At 44.6% G+C, this 15130-nt stretch overlaps 1 protein-coding gene across 3 annotated transcripts in view; it reads right to left on the bottom strand.

Moving 5' to 3' along the window:
* Positions 1-1030: 1030 nt before the first annotated feature.
* plcd1a (phospholipase C, delta 1a) overlaps positions 1031-15130 on the bottom strand; it is a 95173-nt gene continuing 81073 nt past the window's right edge. For all 3 annotated transcript variants that reach the window (XM_043690855.1, XM_043690857.1, XM_043690854.1), the window contains exons 9-15: positions 14120-14263; positions 12623-12779; positions 9044-9160; positions 8773-8951; positions 3478-3613; positions 2219-2368; positions 1031-1210 (exon numbers count right to left, since the gene is read on the bottom strand). In XM_043690855.1, coding sequence (XP_043546790.1) covers positions 1128-1210; positions 2219-2368; positions 3478-3613; positions 8773-8951; positions 9044-9160; positions 12623-12779; positions 14120-14263 — 966 coding nt within the window. In that variant the 3' untranslated portion in view covers positions 1031-1127. The remainder of the gene's footprint in view (positions 1211-2218; positions 2369-3477; positions 3614-8772; positions 8952-9043; positions 9161-12622; positions 12780-14119; positions 14264-15130) is intronic.

The raw sequence follows: 15130 nt of genomic DNA, 5'->3' as shown, positions 1-15130 counted from the left end.
GTCTGTTCCACTTTTTGCAAAGGGTTGTATTGAATGCATGAATCTGTTACAGAGTCAGTCATACAGCACAGAAACAGGCCTTTTGGCCCACTGCAACTATACTGACCACACTACACCAATGCCACTTTTAATTTGTTCACAGGATGTGGGGCAGCACTGTCTGGGCAAGCAGTTATTGGCCATCCCTGGTTCACCTGTACTTGATCCATAGCTAACTGTACCCTGGCATTTTAAGTGCTCAGAGGTTTAAATGTTCCAGCACCCCCTCATTTCAGTTTTTAGGCTATAACTGGGCAAACAATGATCATCCTCAGTCACTCTATGCTCTCTTTTTGTGGCTGTACACTCCGACCATCAGCTCCAGTCTGAGACGAGAATACCAGGGTGTCTGTGAAACCAGCAGCCCAGCTGGGTTTGGATGTGAAGGATCACATGGCTTCCCTCTTTAAGGCCATCAGTGTCTTCTCTTCACTTGACAAACGTCACAGATGGCTGGATAACCGGGTCGTTCTCAGTTGTTTGGAATCTTGCTGTGCACACAATGCAACAGCGATGAGTTTCAAAAATGAACATTGTTGACCGCAACATGTCAGAGTTGAGAAGTGTAGCAATGGAAAAGCACAGCAGGTCAGGCAGCATCCGAGGAGCAGGAGGATCGACGTTTCAGGCATAAGCCCTTCATTGGGAATGTGACATGCAACATGTCAAGGTGGCTAAGGACGCTATACAAATGCAGCATTTTAGAAAAAGACGTGAAAACAATGGGCAGGATGAGTTCTTTTAATAAAATTGATAAAATGGAAGTTGTAGACAGTGTCTTATAAAGAATATCCCAAGCAATCAGGTACCATCGGATGAGTGAATGTAACCCCTCTCTCACCTGTGCCTATAGATTATCATTGAACTAAAATATGCTAAGAATCTTTTTTAGAAAAAAGGTCAAAACAAGCATCAGCAGCATCGAAATCTCCCACAGTCCTCTGGAAAGAAACCAGACACTAGGATTGTTTTTGTGCAAACTGCCGCCTGTTCCCTCTCCCCTCTCTGTCTCACACACACACCCCCTCATTGGGCCTGTAGGCTGCAGTCTGGAAGTCAGGGTTTAGATGGAAGCAGATCCTGGTGCTTTACTCAATCATGATGTGGACAAAGAGTGACGCTGAGGGAAGGCGATCCCCGCTCTCTGTTAGGAGGTGAATGTGTCGATAGCCTGTGAACAGCAAACAAAATGAGGAAATGGCATCCCTGTCAGGGTCAAAGACAAACAATCAATCACGGCACCCTACCCCCATCATAATTGCCCCCCCTAGACCCTGTCACACTCTACCCCATTACCATCACCCCCTGTGGACCCCATCATGCCCCCTCTTTTACCACTGCACCCTCCAGACCCCGTGATGAACCCTCTCACCATTGCTTCCTCTGGACCCCATCATGCCGCCACCCCACCCCTAACCATTGCCCCCTCCGGAACCCATCATGCCACCATCACCCCACCCAATCATAGCACCCTCCGGAGCCCATCAAGTGCACCACCCCGCCCTCCCACCCCCACAACCCACTACTGTGATCCCAAAGGGAATTGGCCAATTAGTAGAAAAGCAGGAAGGTATGCTGGGCCTTCGGGGGAAAGTTGGAGATCGACTGATCTTTCCAAAGATACAGAACAGTAATAAGTCAAGTTCCTTTTCTTCTGTCAGAGAGTCATACAGTACAGAAGAGGCCTTTCAGCCCATCCACTCTGTACCACCAAAGCATATGCCTGCTTATACTTGTCCCCTATCCTGCCTTGTACATAGTCTTGAATGTTATGACATTGAGTGCTCATCCAAACATTTTTTTTTCCGAAAAAGGCTGAGGTTTCCCACCTCAACTTGCATCCCAGGCTGTGGGTTCCTGACCACCCTCTTGTTTAATTCCATGCTCGTGAAAATAATTCAACGAGGGAAATTCTTCAGATAGGAGAGTCCCTCCTTGTATTGGAATCACTCCTATTCTCAGCCCTCAAGTTTGGCTTCTGCTTCAGGGGTAGGAGGGGGCAGCAGCCAGCATGGTACTCCAGAGGGTAACTGACTGCCACTATGCCAGTGAGAGATGCCAGACAATTCTCACCCTGAACCCAAGGAAACCTGAGGCAGCAGTCTGACTGTCCAGGGAAAGGTAGGAGAGGGCGGCTGTGGTCAGTCTTTCCAAAATAGGGCCCTGCTAGTTACTTTACCTAGTTTCAAGCTCGTGAAGGGTAGTGTAAACTGTCCGATAAAATCATTCTTGGACGACATGTCGTAGTCCTGCACCACAAACCGCACGAAAGCCAGCTCAGGGACAGAAACGTCAAACTGGAAGGTAGTGTTCCACATGGGGCTGAATCCTGAATGGGACAAAAATGGAGAGTTGTTTACAGAGAGAAACTGGGGGTTTGAATCCCCCCACTTGTTGGGCCGAAGGGCCCATTTCCACACTGTAGGGATTCTAACTCCATGCGGTCATCAACTGGTTCTTTGATGAAGAGAATCTAACTTTGATTAGATTAGATTCCCTACAGTGTGGAAACAGGCCATTTTACCCAACCATCGACCCTCTGAAGAGTAACCCACCCAGGCCCATTTTCCTCTGATTAATGCACCTAACACTATGGACAATGTAGCATGGCCAATTCACCTCATCTGCACATCTTTGGATTGTGGGAGGAAACCAGAGCACCCAGAGAAAACCTAAGCAGACATAGGGAGAATGTGTAAACTCCACACAGACAGTCGCCCAGGGCTGGAATCGAACCCAGGTCTCTGGTGCTGAGAGGCAGCAGTGCTAATCACTGAGCCACTCCAACCTCTGATCTCAGCTGTGACCCCCCCCAACCTCATATTGGCCTGAACTCTTTGAAGAGAATGGCTCAACTGTACAAGACAGTTAGGATGGACAGTAGATACCAGCCTGTATCTAGCTCTGGCTGCATACCAAGAGTCTGTATTTAGACCGGACTGCAAAGTCCTGTAAGTAACATAGAGCAGGAGACGGTCATTTAGCCCTTCTAGCCAGCTGCTGCATTCAACAAGATCACTAACGTGACTGTGGTCTCAACTTCACTTTTCAATCTCCCGCTAATGAACTTTGAATGTATTTAAGGTTGAGTTAGACAAAGACCCAGCCTCTCATCTCTCAGGAGAGAACACGTGCGGAAAGGAACCTTCTCGTCCAACTTAATGGGAGACCCATTATTCATAAACCTATGCCCCATAGTTCTCGTCTTTTCCACAAGAGGAAACATCCATTTTCAAGTTCCCACAGGATATTTTAAGTTTCAGTAAGATTACCCCTCATTCTTTTAAGCCCCAATTAGTCTAGGCCTAAACTATTCTTTCAAAAGAAGCCCTTCATCTGAGATTTGAGTATAGTGATCCCTCTCGGAATTGCTTCTAATGTAATTTCAGGGTCTGGACATAATGCTGTACAGGTGAGGTGGTTTATAACGTAACTTACCATTGTTGGAGATGTGTTCTGTTTCTTTTGAATCACAATCTTCACTAACACCAAAAACCTCCACCACCACCAGAGGATCCACAACTGACTTGAGCTTCAGCCTGTTCGACTTTGGAAGCTGCTGGGCAGAGATAACCTGAAGGAAACAAGGAATTTGTGAAGACCAGAGGGAGTCAGTGTTTTAGCAATGCATCAGGAGCATGCTGAACTCATAACATTGATGCTGCCACATCTGCTGAGTTTCTCCAGCATTTTCTGCTTTTGTTTCACATCCGGAACTTCACGATGGAATTCTGAAGCAGGAATTTCATCTCAACCTGTTCCAGCTGGAAGGGGGGGCAGATATCTGCCTCATTTTCTATCAATCTGGGTCTGGAAATCAAGTAAATTGGTGAATGTTGGACACTTCCAACTTTTTTCAAAGTTTTGTGGCAACTCTGGAAGTAGTGGGTCTTGATATTCAGTGCATTCCCCCCTGTGAGGTATGACAACATTGTTCTTTCTGAAACAAATCTAAGCAAAGGATACTAGAAGGGTCTAGGGATAGGTTGGGAAAAATACAGTGAAAAGATCCAATGCAGACAGGCGGTGGCTAATATTTAAAGATATACTACATGGTCTACAACAGATACACATTCCTCCAAGGCAGAAACACCCAAAGAGATAAGATCCATCACCATAGGTATTATTAGAAGTTTCATTAGATCAAAGGAAATGACTTCAGGATGCCAGAGTAAGTGGCAAACCGGAGACTGGGAACCCAGCCAACGAGGACGAAGAAACTGTTTAAGAAAGGAAAAAGCAGCAAGTTTGTGAGGAACATAAAAGTAGATTGTAAAAGAACTGTAAGGTATAGGAGTAGAATTAGGCCATTTGGTCCATCAAGTCTGCTCCACCATTCAATATGCTTCTCAACCCTATTCCTGCCTTCCCCCTATAACCCTTGATCCCCTTACTAATGAAGGGCCTCTCTCACTCTCTTTGCCACAGAGGATTATGGAGGCCATGAGCTCCACAGTTTAACCATTCTCTGGCTGAAGAAAGTCCTTCTCATCTTAGTGCTAAAGGTGGTCCCTTTGAGTCTGAGACCTAGGATCCTAGTTTCTCGCACCAGTGCAAACATCTTCTCCATGTCCTAGAACATAGAGCATAGAAGAATATAGCGCAGTACAGGCCCTTCGGCCCTCGATGTTGCGCCGATCCAAGCCCACCTAACCTACACTAGCCCACTATCCTCCAAATGCCTATCCAATGCCCGCTTAAATGCCCATAATGAGGGAGAGTCCACCACTGCTACTGGCAGGGCATTCCATGAACTCACGACTCGCTGAGTAAAGAACCTACCCCGAACATCTGTCCTATACCTACCCCCCTTAATTTAAAGCTATGCCCCCTTGTAATAGCTGACTCCATACGTTTGAACCTTTACCATCAACTACTACCCTCTGTCTTCTTCCAGCCAGCCAACTCCTAATCCAAACCTCCAACTCACCCTCAATGCCATACCTCCGTATTTTTTGCAGTAGAATCCACTCTATCCAGGCCCCTGATTCAGTCTGATTGAACTTTACACAACACTATCAGAGGCAACACACCAGCTACCACTGCTGCCTCACAGTGCCTGAGACCCAGGTTTAATTCCACCCTCAGGCAATTGTGCAAACTCTGCACAAACATTCTCCCAGTGTCTGCATGGGTTTCCTCCGGGTGCTCCGGTTTCCTCCCACAATCCAAAGACGTGCATATTAGGGGATTGGCCATGCTAAGCTGCCGACAGGGTCCGGTGACATGCAGGCTAGATGGATTAGCCATGGGAATTGCACAGTTACAGGGATAGGGTAGGAGGGTTAGTCTGGGTGAAATGCTCTTCGGAGAGTTGCTATGGACTTGTTGGGCCAAATGGCTGGTTTTCACATTGTAGGGAATCTATGATCCCCCTCATCCTTCTAAATTCCATACAGTACACACTCAATAGAAGTCCCTTTACAGTTTGAGAAAAGGGAACAAATAGCTAAAACAAATGCCCACATTACAGAGGAGCTAGTGCTGGATGTCTTGAAATGCATGAAGGTGGATAAATCCCCAGGACCTGATCAGGTGTACCCTAGAACTCTGTGGGAAGCTAGAGATGTGATTGCTGGGCCCTTTGCTGAGATATTTGTATTATCAATAGTCACAGGCGAGGTGCCAGACGACTGGAGGTTGGTTAACGTGGTGCCACTGTTTAAGAAAGGTGGTAAGGACAAGCCAGGAAACTATAGACCGGTGAGCCTGACCTCAGTGGTGGGCAAGTTGTTGGAGGGAATCCTGAAGGACAGGATGTACATGTATTTGGAAAGGCAACAAGAGATTAGGGATAGTCAACACGGCTTTGTGCGTGGGAAATCATGTCTCACAAACTTGATTTAAGAAGCTCTTAAAGGAGCTCTTTAAGAAGTAACAAAGAGGATTGATGAGGGCAGAGCAATGGACCTGATCTACATGGAGTCGATGGTGTGGTGCTGGAAAAGCACAGCAGGTCAAGCAGCATTTGAGGAACAGGAAAATCGATGTTTCGGGCAAACGCCCTTCATCAGGGATGATATATATGGACTTCAGTAAGGCATTCAACAAAGGTTCCTCACAGGAGATTAGTTAGCAAGGTTAGATCTCATGAAATACATGGAGACTAGCCATTTGGATTCAGAACTGGCTCGAAGGAGGAAGACAGAGGGTGGTGGTGGAGGATTGCTTTTCAGACTGGAGGCCTGTGACCAGTAGTGTGCCACAAGGATCGGTGCTGGGTCCACTGCTTTTTGTCACTTATATAAATGATTTGGATGTGACCATAGGAGGTATAGTTAATAACATGACATCAAAATTGTAGGTATAGTGGACAGTAAAGAAGGTCATCTCAGATTACAACGGGATCTTGACCAGATGGGCCAATGGGCTGAGAAGTGGCAGATGGAGTTTAATTCAGATAAATGCGAGGTGCTGCATTTTGGGAAAGCAAATCTTAGCAGGACTTATACACTTAATGGTAAGGTCCTAGGGAGTGTTGCTGAACAAAGAGACCTTGGAGTGCAGGTTCATAGCTCCTTGAAAGTGGAGTCGCAGGTAGATAGGATAGTGAAGGCGGCATTTGGTATGCTTTCCTTTATTGGTCAGAGTACTGAGTACAGGAGTTGGGAGGTCATGTTGCGGCTGTACAGGACATTGGTTAGGCCACTTTTGGAATATTGCGTGCAATTCTGGTCACCTTCCTATCGGAAGGATATTATGAAACTTGAAAGGGTTCAGAAAAGATTTACAAGAACGTAGCCAGGGTTGGAGCTATAGGGAGGGGGCATGACCTTATAAAAATCATGAAGGGCATGGATAAGATAAACAGACAAGGTCTTTTCCCTGGGGTGGGGAGTCCAGAACTAAAGGTCCCTTTTACATCTTTCCTTCTCACCCTGAACCGAAGGGGCAACTTTTTCACGCAGAGGGTGGTGCATTTATGGAATGAGCTGCCTGAGGAAGTGGTGGAGGCTGGTACAATGACATTTAAAAGGCATCTGGATGGGTATATGAATAGGATGGGTTTAGAGGGATATGGGCTAAGTGCTGGCAAATGGGACTCGATTAGGTTAGGATACCTGGCCTGCATGGACGAGTTGGACCGAAGGGTCTGTTTCTGTGCTGTATATCTCCATGACTCTAAATGTGAGCCTGTCACTGGTGAACAAGAGAATTGGTAAATGGTGGAGAAGCTAAACAGCTACGGAAAATAGGAAAAATCTTCAAAAGTGATGGCAGGTTGTTACCAGTTGGGTACACAACTGCTCATAACCTACACGAACAATTTGGTTTTGGGATGAATTGCATTATTTCCAAATTTGCTGATATCACCAAACTGGATGAGAATCTAAGTTGTGAAGAGAATGCAAGGAGACTTTCAGAGGACTTGGGCAGGCTACATGAATGGGCTACAGTTATGGTAAGTGTATATAATGCAAATTAGTGTGGAATTATTCACACTGGTAGTTTAAAAAAAACACAAAGGCAGGTTAATTCTCAAACTGAGAGCAGCTGGGAAGTGCAGGTGTCCAAAGGGATTCGGACGTCTTTGCTCATGAGTCTCAAAGCTAGCATGCAGGGAAATTCTAGCATGCAGGGTACAGCAACCAACTAGGAGTGCAAACGTATGATGGGCTTCATTACATGGGGATCTGAGTATAGGAGTAAAGATGTCCTCCTGCAATTGCACAGGGCCTGAGTGAGGTTGCATACAGTTCTGGGCTCCTTTTCTAAAGGAGGTATTTGCTTGCTGTGCACGTGATGCAAGTGCGGTTCACCAGATTAATCCCTGGGAAGCGGGGATTTTTCTTTGTAACAAAAAAAAGAGGAGAGATTGGGGCGACAGAGTCTATATTCCCTACAGTTTTAAAGAGAGAGGTGACTCACTAAGACTTACAGAATTCTGACAGAGCCAATGTAGACGTGATGTTTCCCTCTAGCTGGTGAGTCTAAAACCACAGGACCTAATCTCAGGCTAAAGAACAGGCCGGAAATTTCTTCATCTTAGAGACAATATCGAGCAAACCCAAGAGGAAAAAAAAAAGATGTTTGGTGGCTAATGACATTAAGGCATATGGGTCAGAGGTCACATCAGTCAACGAATGGTCAGATTCCATCCTCCTGTTTGCAGGTTTCCTTAGGGAATCAGCAGGAAATTGGATTTAAGGCCAATGTTCAGCCATGATGTACTGAACAGTGGAGCAGCCTCAAGGGGGCTGAATGGTCTACTCCTGCTTCTGTTTTTACGTTTTTTTTGTTCTTTCATGGGATATAGACGTCACTGGCTAGATTAATAACTGTTGTCCATCCCCAATGGCCCATGAACTGAGTGGGCTGCTAAGCCATTACAGAAGTCAGTTAAGAGTCAACCATATTATGGGAGTGTGAAGTCACATATAGGCCAGAACAAGTGAGGGCATCAGTGAACCAGATGGGCTTTTATTGACAACCTGGTGGTTTTACAGCCACCACGACCAAGGTCAATCCTCAGTTGCCCAAGCTGGAGAAGCCATGCCTTTGGATTGTTAGCCTGGAAGCACAAACATTCCTAAAAAGCATATGGCCAGTGATTGTTTTTGCCTATTAAACTAGCTGCCATCCAGCCTGCTCCTTTGGCCATCAGTCTTGTCTGTTGAGGCAAAGTGAGAAACAACTTGCTAACTCCCTGGCAAGACCCTAGGCCTAAATTCAACAAGCTGAAGTGGGAAAAGCAAAAGCTTGAGGAAGATGAAGAAAGTTGTAGTCTCTCACCATCACATGGAGCTTCTTCTTATTTAGCCAGGAACCCTTCTGAACGTTCTTTGAATCAAAGCCAGCCTTCTTTTCTCTCAAATATTTTGGCTTCAGATTGTAACCAGCAAAACCATTGTCCAGAAACTTCCCCTGGTTGATGTCCATCTCCTGCCCTGGAGTCTGGAAATTTAGAGCCACTACAGAGAAAGAGGGAATGGGGATACATTCTGTTACTCACTGACATCCTTTTCATCGTATGTAATGACCATGCTAGACTGAGGTGACTCACCAATCTGACAGCCCGCGTTCCACATGTCAACAGGATTGTAGTTGGAGGAATCTGTTCTCAGTCCTGCTGGGTAAATCCTGCTCAGCTGTCGGGTGTTCAGTTCAATAAATGGCTTGGCTGTGGGAAAATACAGCTGATTAATATTTAACTTCATTCCTCAGAGTAACATCTTCTGCAAAACCACTTCCAGCTGCTTCATCAGTCCAAACCAACAATGTCAGCCTCAACTCAGTGGTTACTGATCCTGAGTTTGAGTCAGATTGCTCTGGATTGGGTCCCACTCCAGGGACCTGAGCATTCAGTCCAGCTTGTTACTCCAGTGCAATACTAAGAGAGTGCTGCATTGTTGGAAGTTCCCTCTCTAGCTGTGATGTCAAACCAAGGCCCAGTGTTTTTATGCAGTAACTAAGAGATAAGGATAATGTGGTTGATGTGGTACACATGAATGTCCAAAAAGCATTACATAAAGAATATATGTAGATAACAGGCTTGACAGTAAAGTTAGACACCATTGAATAAAAAGGGAGATGTTAGTACAATTCCAAATCAGTGAAGTACAACAGACATTAATACTTTTATTGATAGCAGGTTTATTTATAGAATGAAGCATTACATACACCTGCTTTTTTGCTGAGCAACCAGCAGTCACTCTTTTATAAGTGCTCTAGGTATTTAAATAAACAACATCTTGCCTCTGTTTATATGAACAATACAGTTAGAACACCATTATGAGACAGTAGTGACATGATATAAAATTGTCTGGCTGACATGGAAATGACAGTAATCCTAATCATTTTGTGTTTTGGATTGGAGAGAAGGGCTTGTGGTCAGATTTCCTAGACATCTGTTTTAAAACTCTACCTTCCTGATCTATATTAATGAACTGGACCTAGGGTGTAAATGGCACAATTTTGAAATTTACGAACAACGGGCCTTTATAACCTGTGAAGAGTACAGGCTGGTGAAGTGGGCAGACAAAATGGCAGGTGATGCTTTAATACAGTGAAGTGTGAAACCATTCATTTTGGTCGGAAGAAGCAGGAGAGGTGATAACAAAGGCTATAACACTAAAATGGAACAGAGTTGGATATAGAGTCTGTACACACATCCTCGACAGGGCAGGACAGATTGAAAGTGGTTAACGGAGATATGTGAGATTTCCAGCTTTATAAATATTGGAATAGAGAACTAAAAAAGACTTAAGATTAGAGTGGTGCTGGAAAAGCACAGCAGGTCAAGCAGCATCTAAGGAGAAGGAAAATCGACATTTCGGGCAAAAGTCCTTCATTAGGAATGAGGCCTTGTGAAGGACCTTTGCCTGAAACGTTGATTTTCCTGCTCCTTGGATGCTGCCCGACCTGGTGTACTTTTCCAGCACCACTCTAATCTTGACTCTATAATCTCCAGCACACACTTCGGCCTAACTAAAAAAGGCTGTTACACTGACCCTTTATAAAGCTCTCTGTTAGCTTCAAGTGCTGCACTGAGTCCAGTCCTGGAAGCCAAACTTGGAAGGATGGATCTAGCCTTACCAGAGGCTGCAGAAATGGTTCCAAGGATGAGGAACCTCAGTTATGTTGGAAGATTGGAGGAGTTGGGGTTATTTTTCATTTTAAAAATACAAGGAAGGTTGAGCCCAAAATGCTCCAAATCATAAGGGCTATAAAAAGGAGCAGGTAGATAGAAACCATGGTTGAGAACCAGAGGGCACAGAATGGCAAAAAAGATCGGAAGGAACAGGTAGTTTTTTATTAAAATGCAGTGGATGGTTAGGACCTGGAATGCACAACCAGGAATTGTGATGGAGCGAGTTCAATCAAAGCATTCAATAGGGAATTAGATAATTAATTGAAGGGAAAATTTGCAGAGCTACAGAGAAGAGGCACAGGAGTGGAACGAGCTTTTGCTGAGAATAGGCAGCGACATAAGCCAAATGGCCTCTTTCTATTTTGCAATTATTTTACGATTCTATGTATGCCCTCTCCAATGGGTGTAGAAAACCCCAGGGTCACTAATTTTTTTTAAAAAAAAACAGAAGATTTCCCAATGGCCTGGCCAAATTCCAATCAAATGGGCAGATTATTTAGTTATTATTTTATTGCTATTTAAAGGTGTTTGCTCTCTACGGACTTTATTTTCACAAACCACTGAGGACACACAAGTCATGAAAGGATCTGCGTAATTGCAAGTCCTTTCTGTAACCACGACTTATGATGAGGTCACATGACAATCTATGTTGGATGAGCACTAACAAAGACAGATCTGAAATTTTCAGATGACCAGCATCGAGTGACACACTATCAATGGATGCCCTCTAAGCTGTTTAGAATTTAGAAGAATACAATGTACTCTTGATCAAGTGTATAAGCATTCTGAAAGTGCCTGACAGGGTAGATGTTGAGGAGTTGTTTCTGATGCCTTGGGGATCAAGCTAATGGGGATTCAGTGCCAGAATAAGTGGAAGGGAGTGACACAGTAGCAATATTACTGGACTTGTAATCCAGAGGCCTAAGGTAAGAGGGCTCAAATCCCAAAATTGCAGTGGTGAAATTTAAATTAACTAAAAGCTAGTCTAGTTGCAATTGTTGTAAATACTAAATTTCTAATGTCCTTTAGGAAGGAAAATCTGGCCTACATGTGATTCCAGTCCCACAGCCTGGTGGGTGACTCTTAACTGCCCTCTGGAATGAAAACTACTCAGTTCAAGGGTAACCAGGGATGGGCAAGAAATGTTGGGCTTGTTAGTGACACCCACATTCCATGAAAGATTAAAGAATGAGGGTGCAGCTTGTTATGACTAACAAGAGGAGAAATTTCTTCATCTGGTATAGTATGTCATGGCTTGCTTGCATCATATCTGATTATGCTAGTCTTATCACAAATCCTTGCCCAATTCTTAATTGTTTGAGACTGTGGACGGAGTTGGAGAGTCTAGTAACCAACTTTACAGGAGAGTGATGAGGTGGTGTCGGTGTTGGACAGGGGTGGACAAAAGTTAAAAAAATCAACGCCAGGTTATAGGCCGAAAACTAGTACTTCCAAATAAACCTGTCAGACTATAACCTGGTGTTGAGAGATTTTTAACTTTAGAGTAAGTAGAACTCACTTTAAAGATCTCACAAAAAAAACGAAAGAAACTTCTGTAAAGCTTATTTACAGAGCTTTAAAAATCTATATCATTTGGATTTGGAGCTAGAGAGTCAACTTTGTATTACTCCAAGGTGAAACAGAGTCGAAAAGTGTGGCATTGGACAAGCACAGCAGGTTAGGCAGCAGCCAAGGAGCAGGATAGGCGACGTTTTGGGCATAAACCCTCCATCAGGAAGGTGCAATAGGGTTAGGGTTAGACAGCGCCACATGTTTTGACTCATTCTCCAGCATCTGCAGTCCTCACTTTCTCCTAGATGCTCAATATTTTCAAGGTTGAGATCCATGGATTTTTGGGAATGAATGGAATCAAGGGATATGAGGATATTGAGAGGTGGTGAAAATCAGGTATATCAGCTCATGACAATTGACAGAGCAAGCTTGAAGGGCCAAGTGGTCTATTTTAAATACTATTCCTTGTGTTCGACTTACCCGTTTCCTGTGTCAGTTTATTGAACTTGCTTTCTACAAAGGATGACATCTCATAGAAAACTTGGTTTTGTGCAGCATCTTCAAATCCATTGAAGTGGACACTCTTGCAGAAGATGACAAGGTCGGAGAGTTCTTTAGCCAACTTTATCTTCCCACTCTGGAAGAAAGAGACATTTAGCCTCAACACAGTTACAGGTGTAGGGTTTCTTAGATACGGTTTCATTGAGATACTCTGAGCTTGGCAAGATGGACAAATACAGTCTTGGCTGATGTCAAATCAGAAAGAAAAGTACCAGCCTTAACCCCACAGTTAACAAGACTGCATGGAATGCTCTAACACCCCAAGATATCCAAGGTGCATTTTTCCTAAGCTTAGACATACAGCATAAACTTTCAAAGGGAATCGGATACATTCGTGAAAAGGTACAGGAATATGGAAAATGAGTGGTGGGGGGGATGGCTGGGTGGAATAGCTCTTAATAAACTAGCACAGGCTTGAAGGGCCAAATGGCCAATCCAAAGATGTGCAGGTCAGGTGAATTGGCCATGCTAAAATTGCCTGTAGAGTTAAGTGCATTAGTCAGGGGTAAATATATGATAGGGGAATGAGTCAGGTGGATTACTCCTTGGAGGGTTGGTGTGGACTTGTTGGGCCAAAAGGGCCTGTTTCCATACTGTAGAGAATCTAATCTTTTGTGCCTCACCACGCTATGACTTTTCATTCGAGAACAAAGTGGCTGAGGAGGAAACACTAAGTCTTGGGTTAAACCTCACGATTATATGACAAAGACAAGTCAGTTAAAAACTGGCATTGGGAAAGTCAGAGGGAATGTGCTTTCACCTAGAAATGTTGGTTAACAGCGAAGGCTGGAGATCGTCGAGTAAGCAAAATCTCAAGAGTTTTCAAAGACCGAATTAGTAATGTGATGGGAGGGACATGATGGGTTTCCAGGATAGGACAAACTATTCAGCCTTCTTCCTTAGAACATAAAACTTTCCATTGTAGCTACCCATTTCGGAAACATGTTTAATTATAGAATAAAGCTTGCTCTAAGTATTCCCATCAAACACTCCCAGGAGAGGTACAGTATGGGTTTAGAAACAGAGCAAATCTCCTTGTACTTTGATCCAACAATGCACCTCACCTCATTGTGAAAGGATGACATCTTACTCCAGTAACAGCCAGAGGCCAAGTCTTTGCCTCGAGCAGATATTCATGCTACTGTAATGACACAAGTCCTGAGGTCTATGCAACTGAGTTCTTGTTGCCTTCTCGCTGATCGTTTCCTCTCGCAAGCCTCTAGTAGAATCAATGGAATAAAAATGAGGGAAAGTGGGAGAGGCAGAGGGAGAAACGGACCGACTGGTAAGGGCCAAGAGAGGAGGGGGAAAAGAGGGACACTGGGGGTAATGAAGGAGGGTGAAGGACAATGTGGGGGTGGTGGAAGGGGAAAAAGGAGCAGGGGAGGTGCAAATTTCACCTGCAAGATCACCCACCTTTTTTACTTCCTTTTGCTCGTCTTCACTGTCTTGTTCAGCGGCCTCATCCTCATCAGAAACCTCATCGCCCATGTCTGCATCCTGGGGAGCTTCCAGGCGATTCAGCCTCTTCCCTTTCACCAGGATCTTCCCCTTCAGTTGCTGCATGTCATTCAACAGAAACCAGGAACAATTACTGAATGCGCACTGCTGGCTTACGGTGAATTCACCACCCTCCTCCCAACCATTCCCACCCTGACAATCACCTAATAGCTGTCCAGCCTCGGAGATTCCTCACTCAATGGGTTAGAGTCTTGAAGAACAGCATTCAGAGGGTGAGCAAAGGTCCAAGGTGCAGTGCCCAGATTGGAACGCAGCAATTCAAAAGGTTTATCCAGAGTGAAGGATAACTTCTATCCCCAATCCTTGAGATAGAGATCAAAATCTCATTCGCCTTTTTGATTTTCAGTCCCTGTTCATGGCTTTGTAGTGATCTACCTGGACTCTGCACCTCCACTGTTTCTAATGCTTCAACATTTATAAAGTATCCTGTCTCTCTCTTATAGAATGAGATAACATGTGCAGCAGAATATTGGAATGTAAACTATGGGAGTAAAGCATAGAACATAGAACATAGAACAATACAGCACAGAACAGGCCCTTCGGCCCACGATGTTGTGCCAAACTTCTAACCTAGATTACGTACCGATCCATGTACCTATCCAAATGCCGCTTAAAGGTCGCCAATGATTCCGACTCTACCACTCCCACGGGCAGCGCATTCCATGCCCCCACCACTCTCTGGGTAAAGAACCCACCCCTGACATCTCCCCAAAACCTTCCACCCTTCACCTTAAATTTATGTCCCCTTGTAACACTCTGTGGCACCCGGGGAAAAAGTTTCTGACTGTCTACTCTATCTATTCCTCTGATCATCTTATAAACCTCTATCAAGTCACCCCTCATCCTTCGCCGTTCCAACGAGAAAAGGCCGAGAACTCTCAACCTAGCCTCGTACGACTTCCTCTC

This window comes from Chiloscyllium plagiosum, chromosome 5 (genome assembly GCF_004010195.1).
Source record: "Chiloscyllium plagiosum isolate BGI_BamShark_2017 chromosome 5, ASM401019v2, whole genome shotgun sequence".
NCBI classification, from domain to species: Eukaryota; Metazoa; Chordata; class Chondrichthyes; order Orectolobiformes; family Hemiscylliidae; genus Chiloscyllium; species Chiloscyllium plagiosum.
This window is presented reverse-complemented; position numbering and strand designations above follow the sequence as displayed.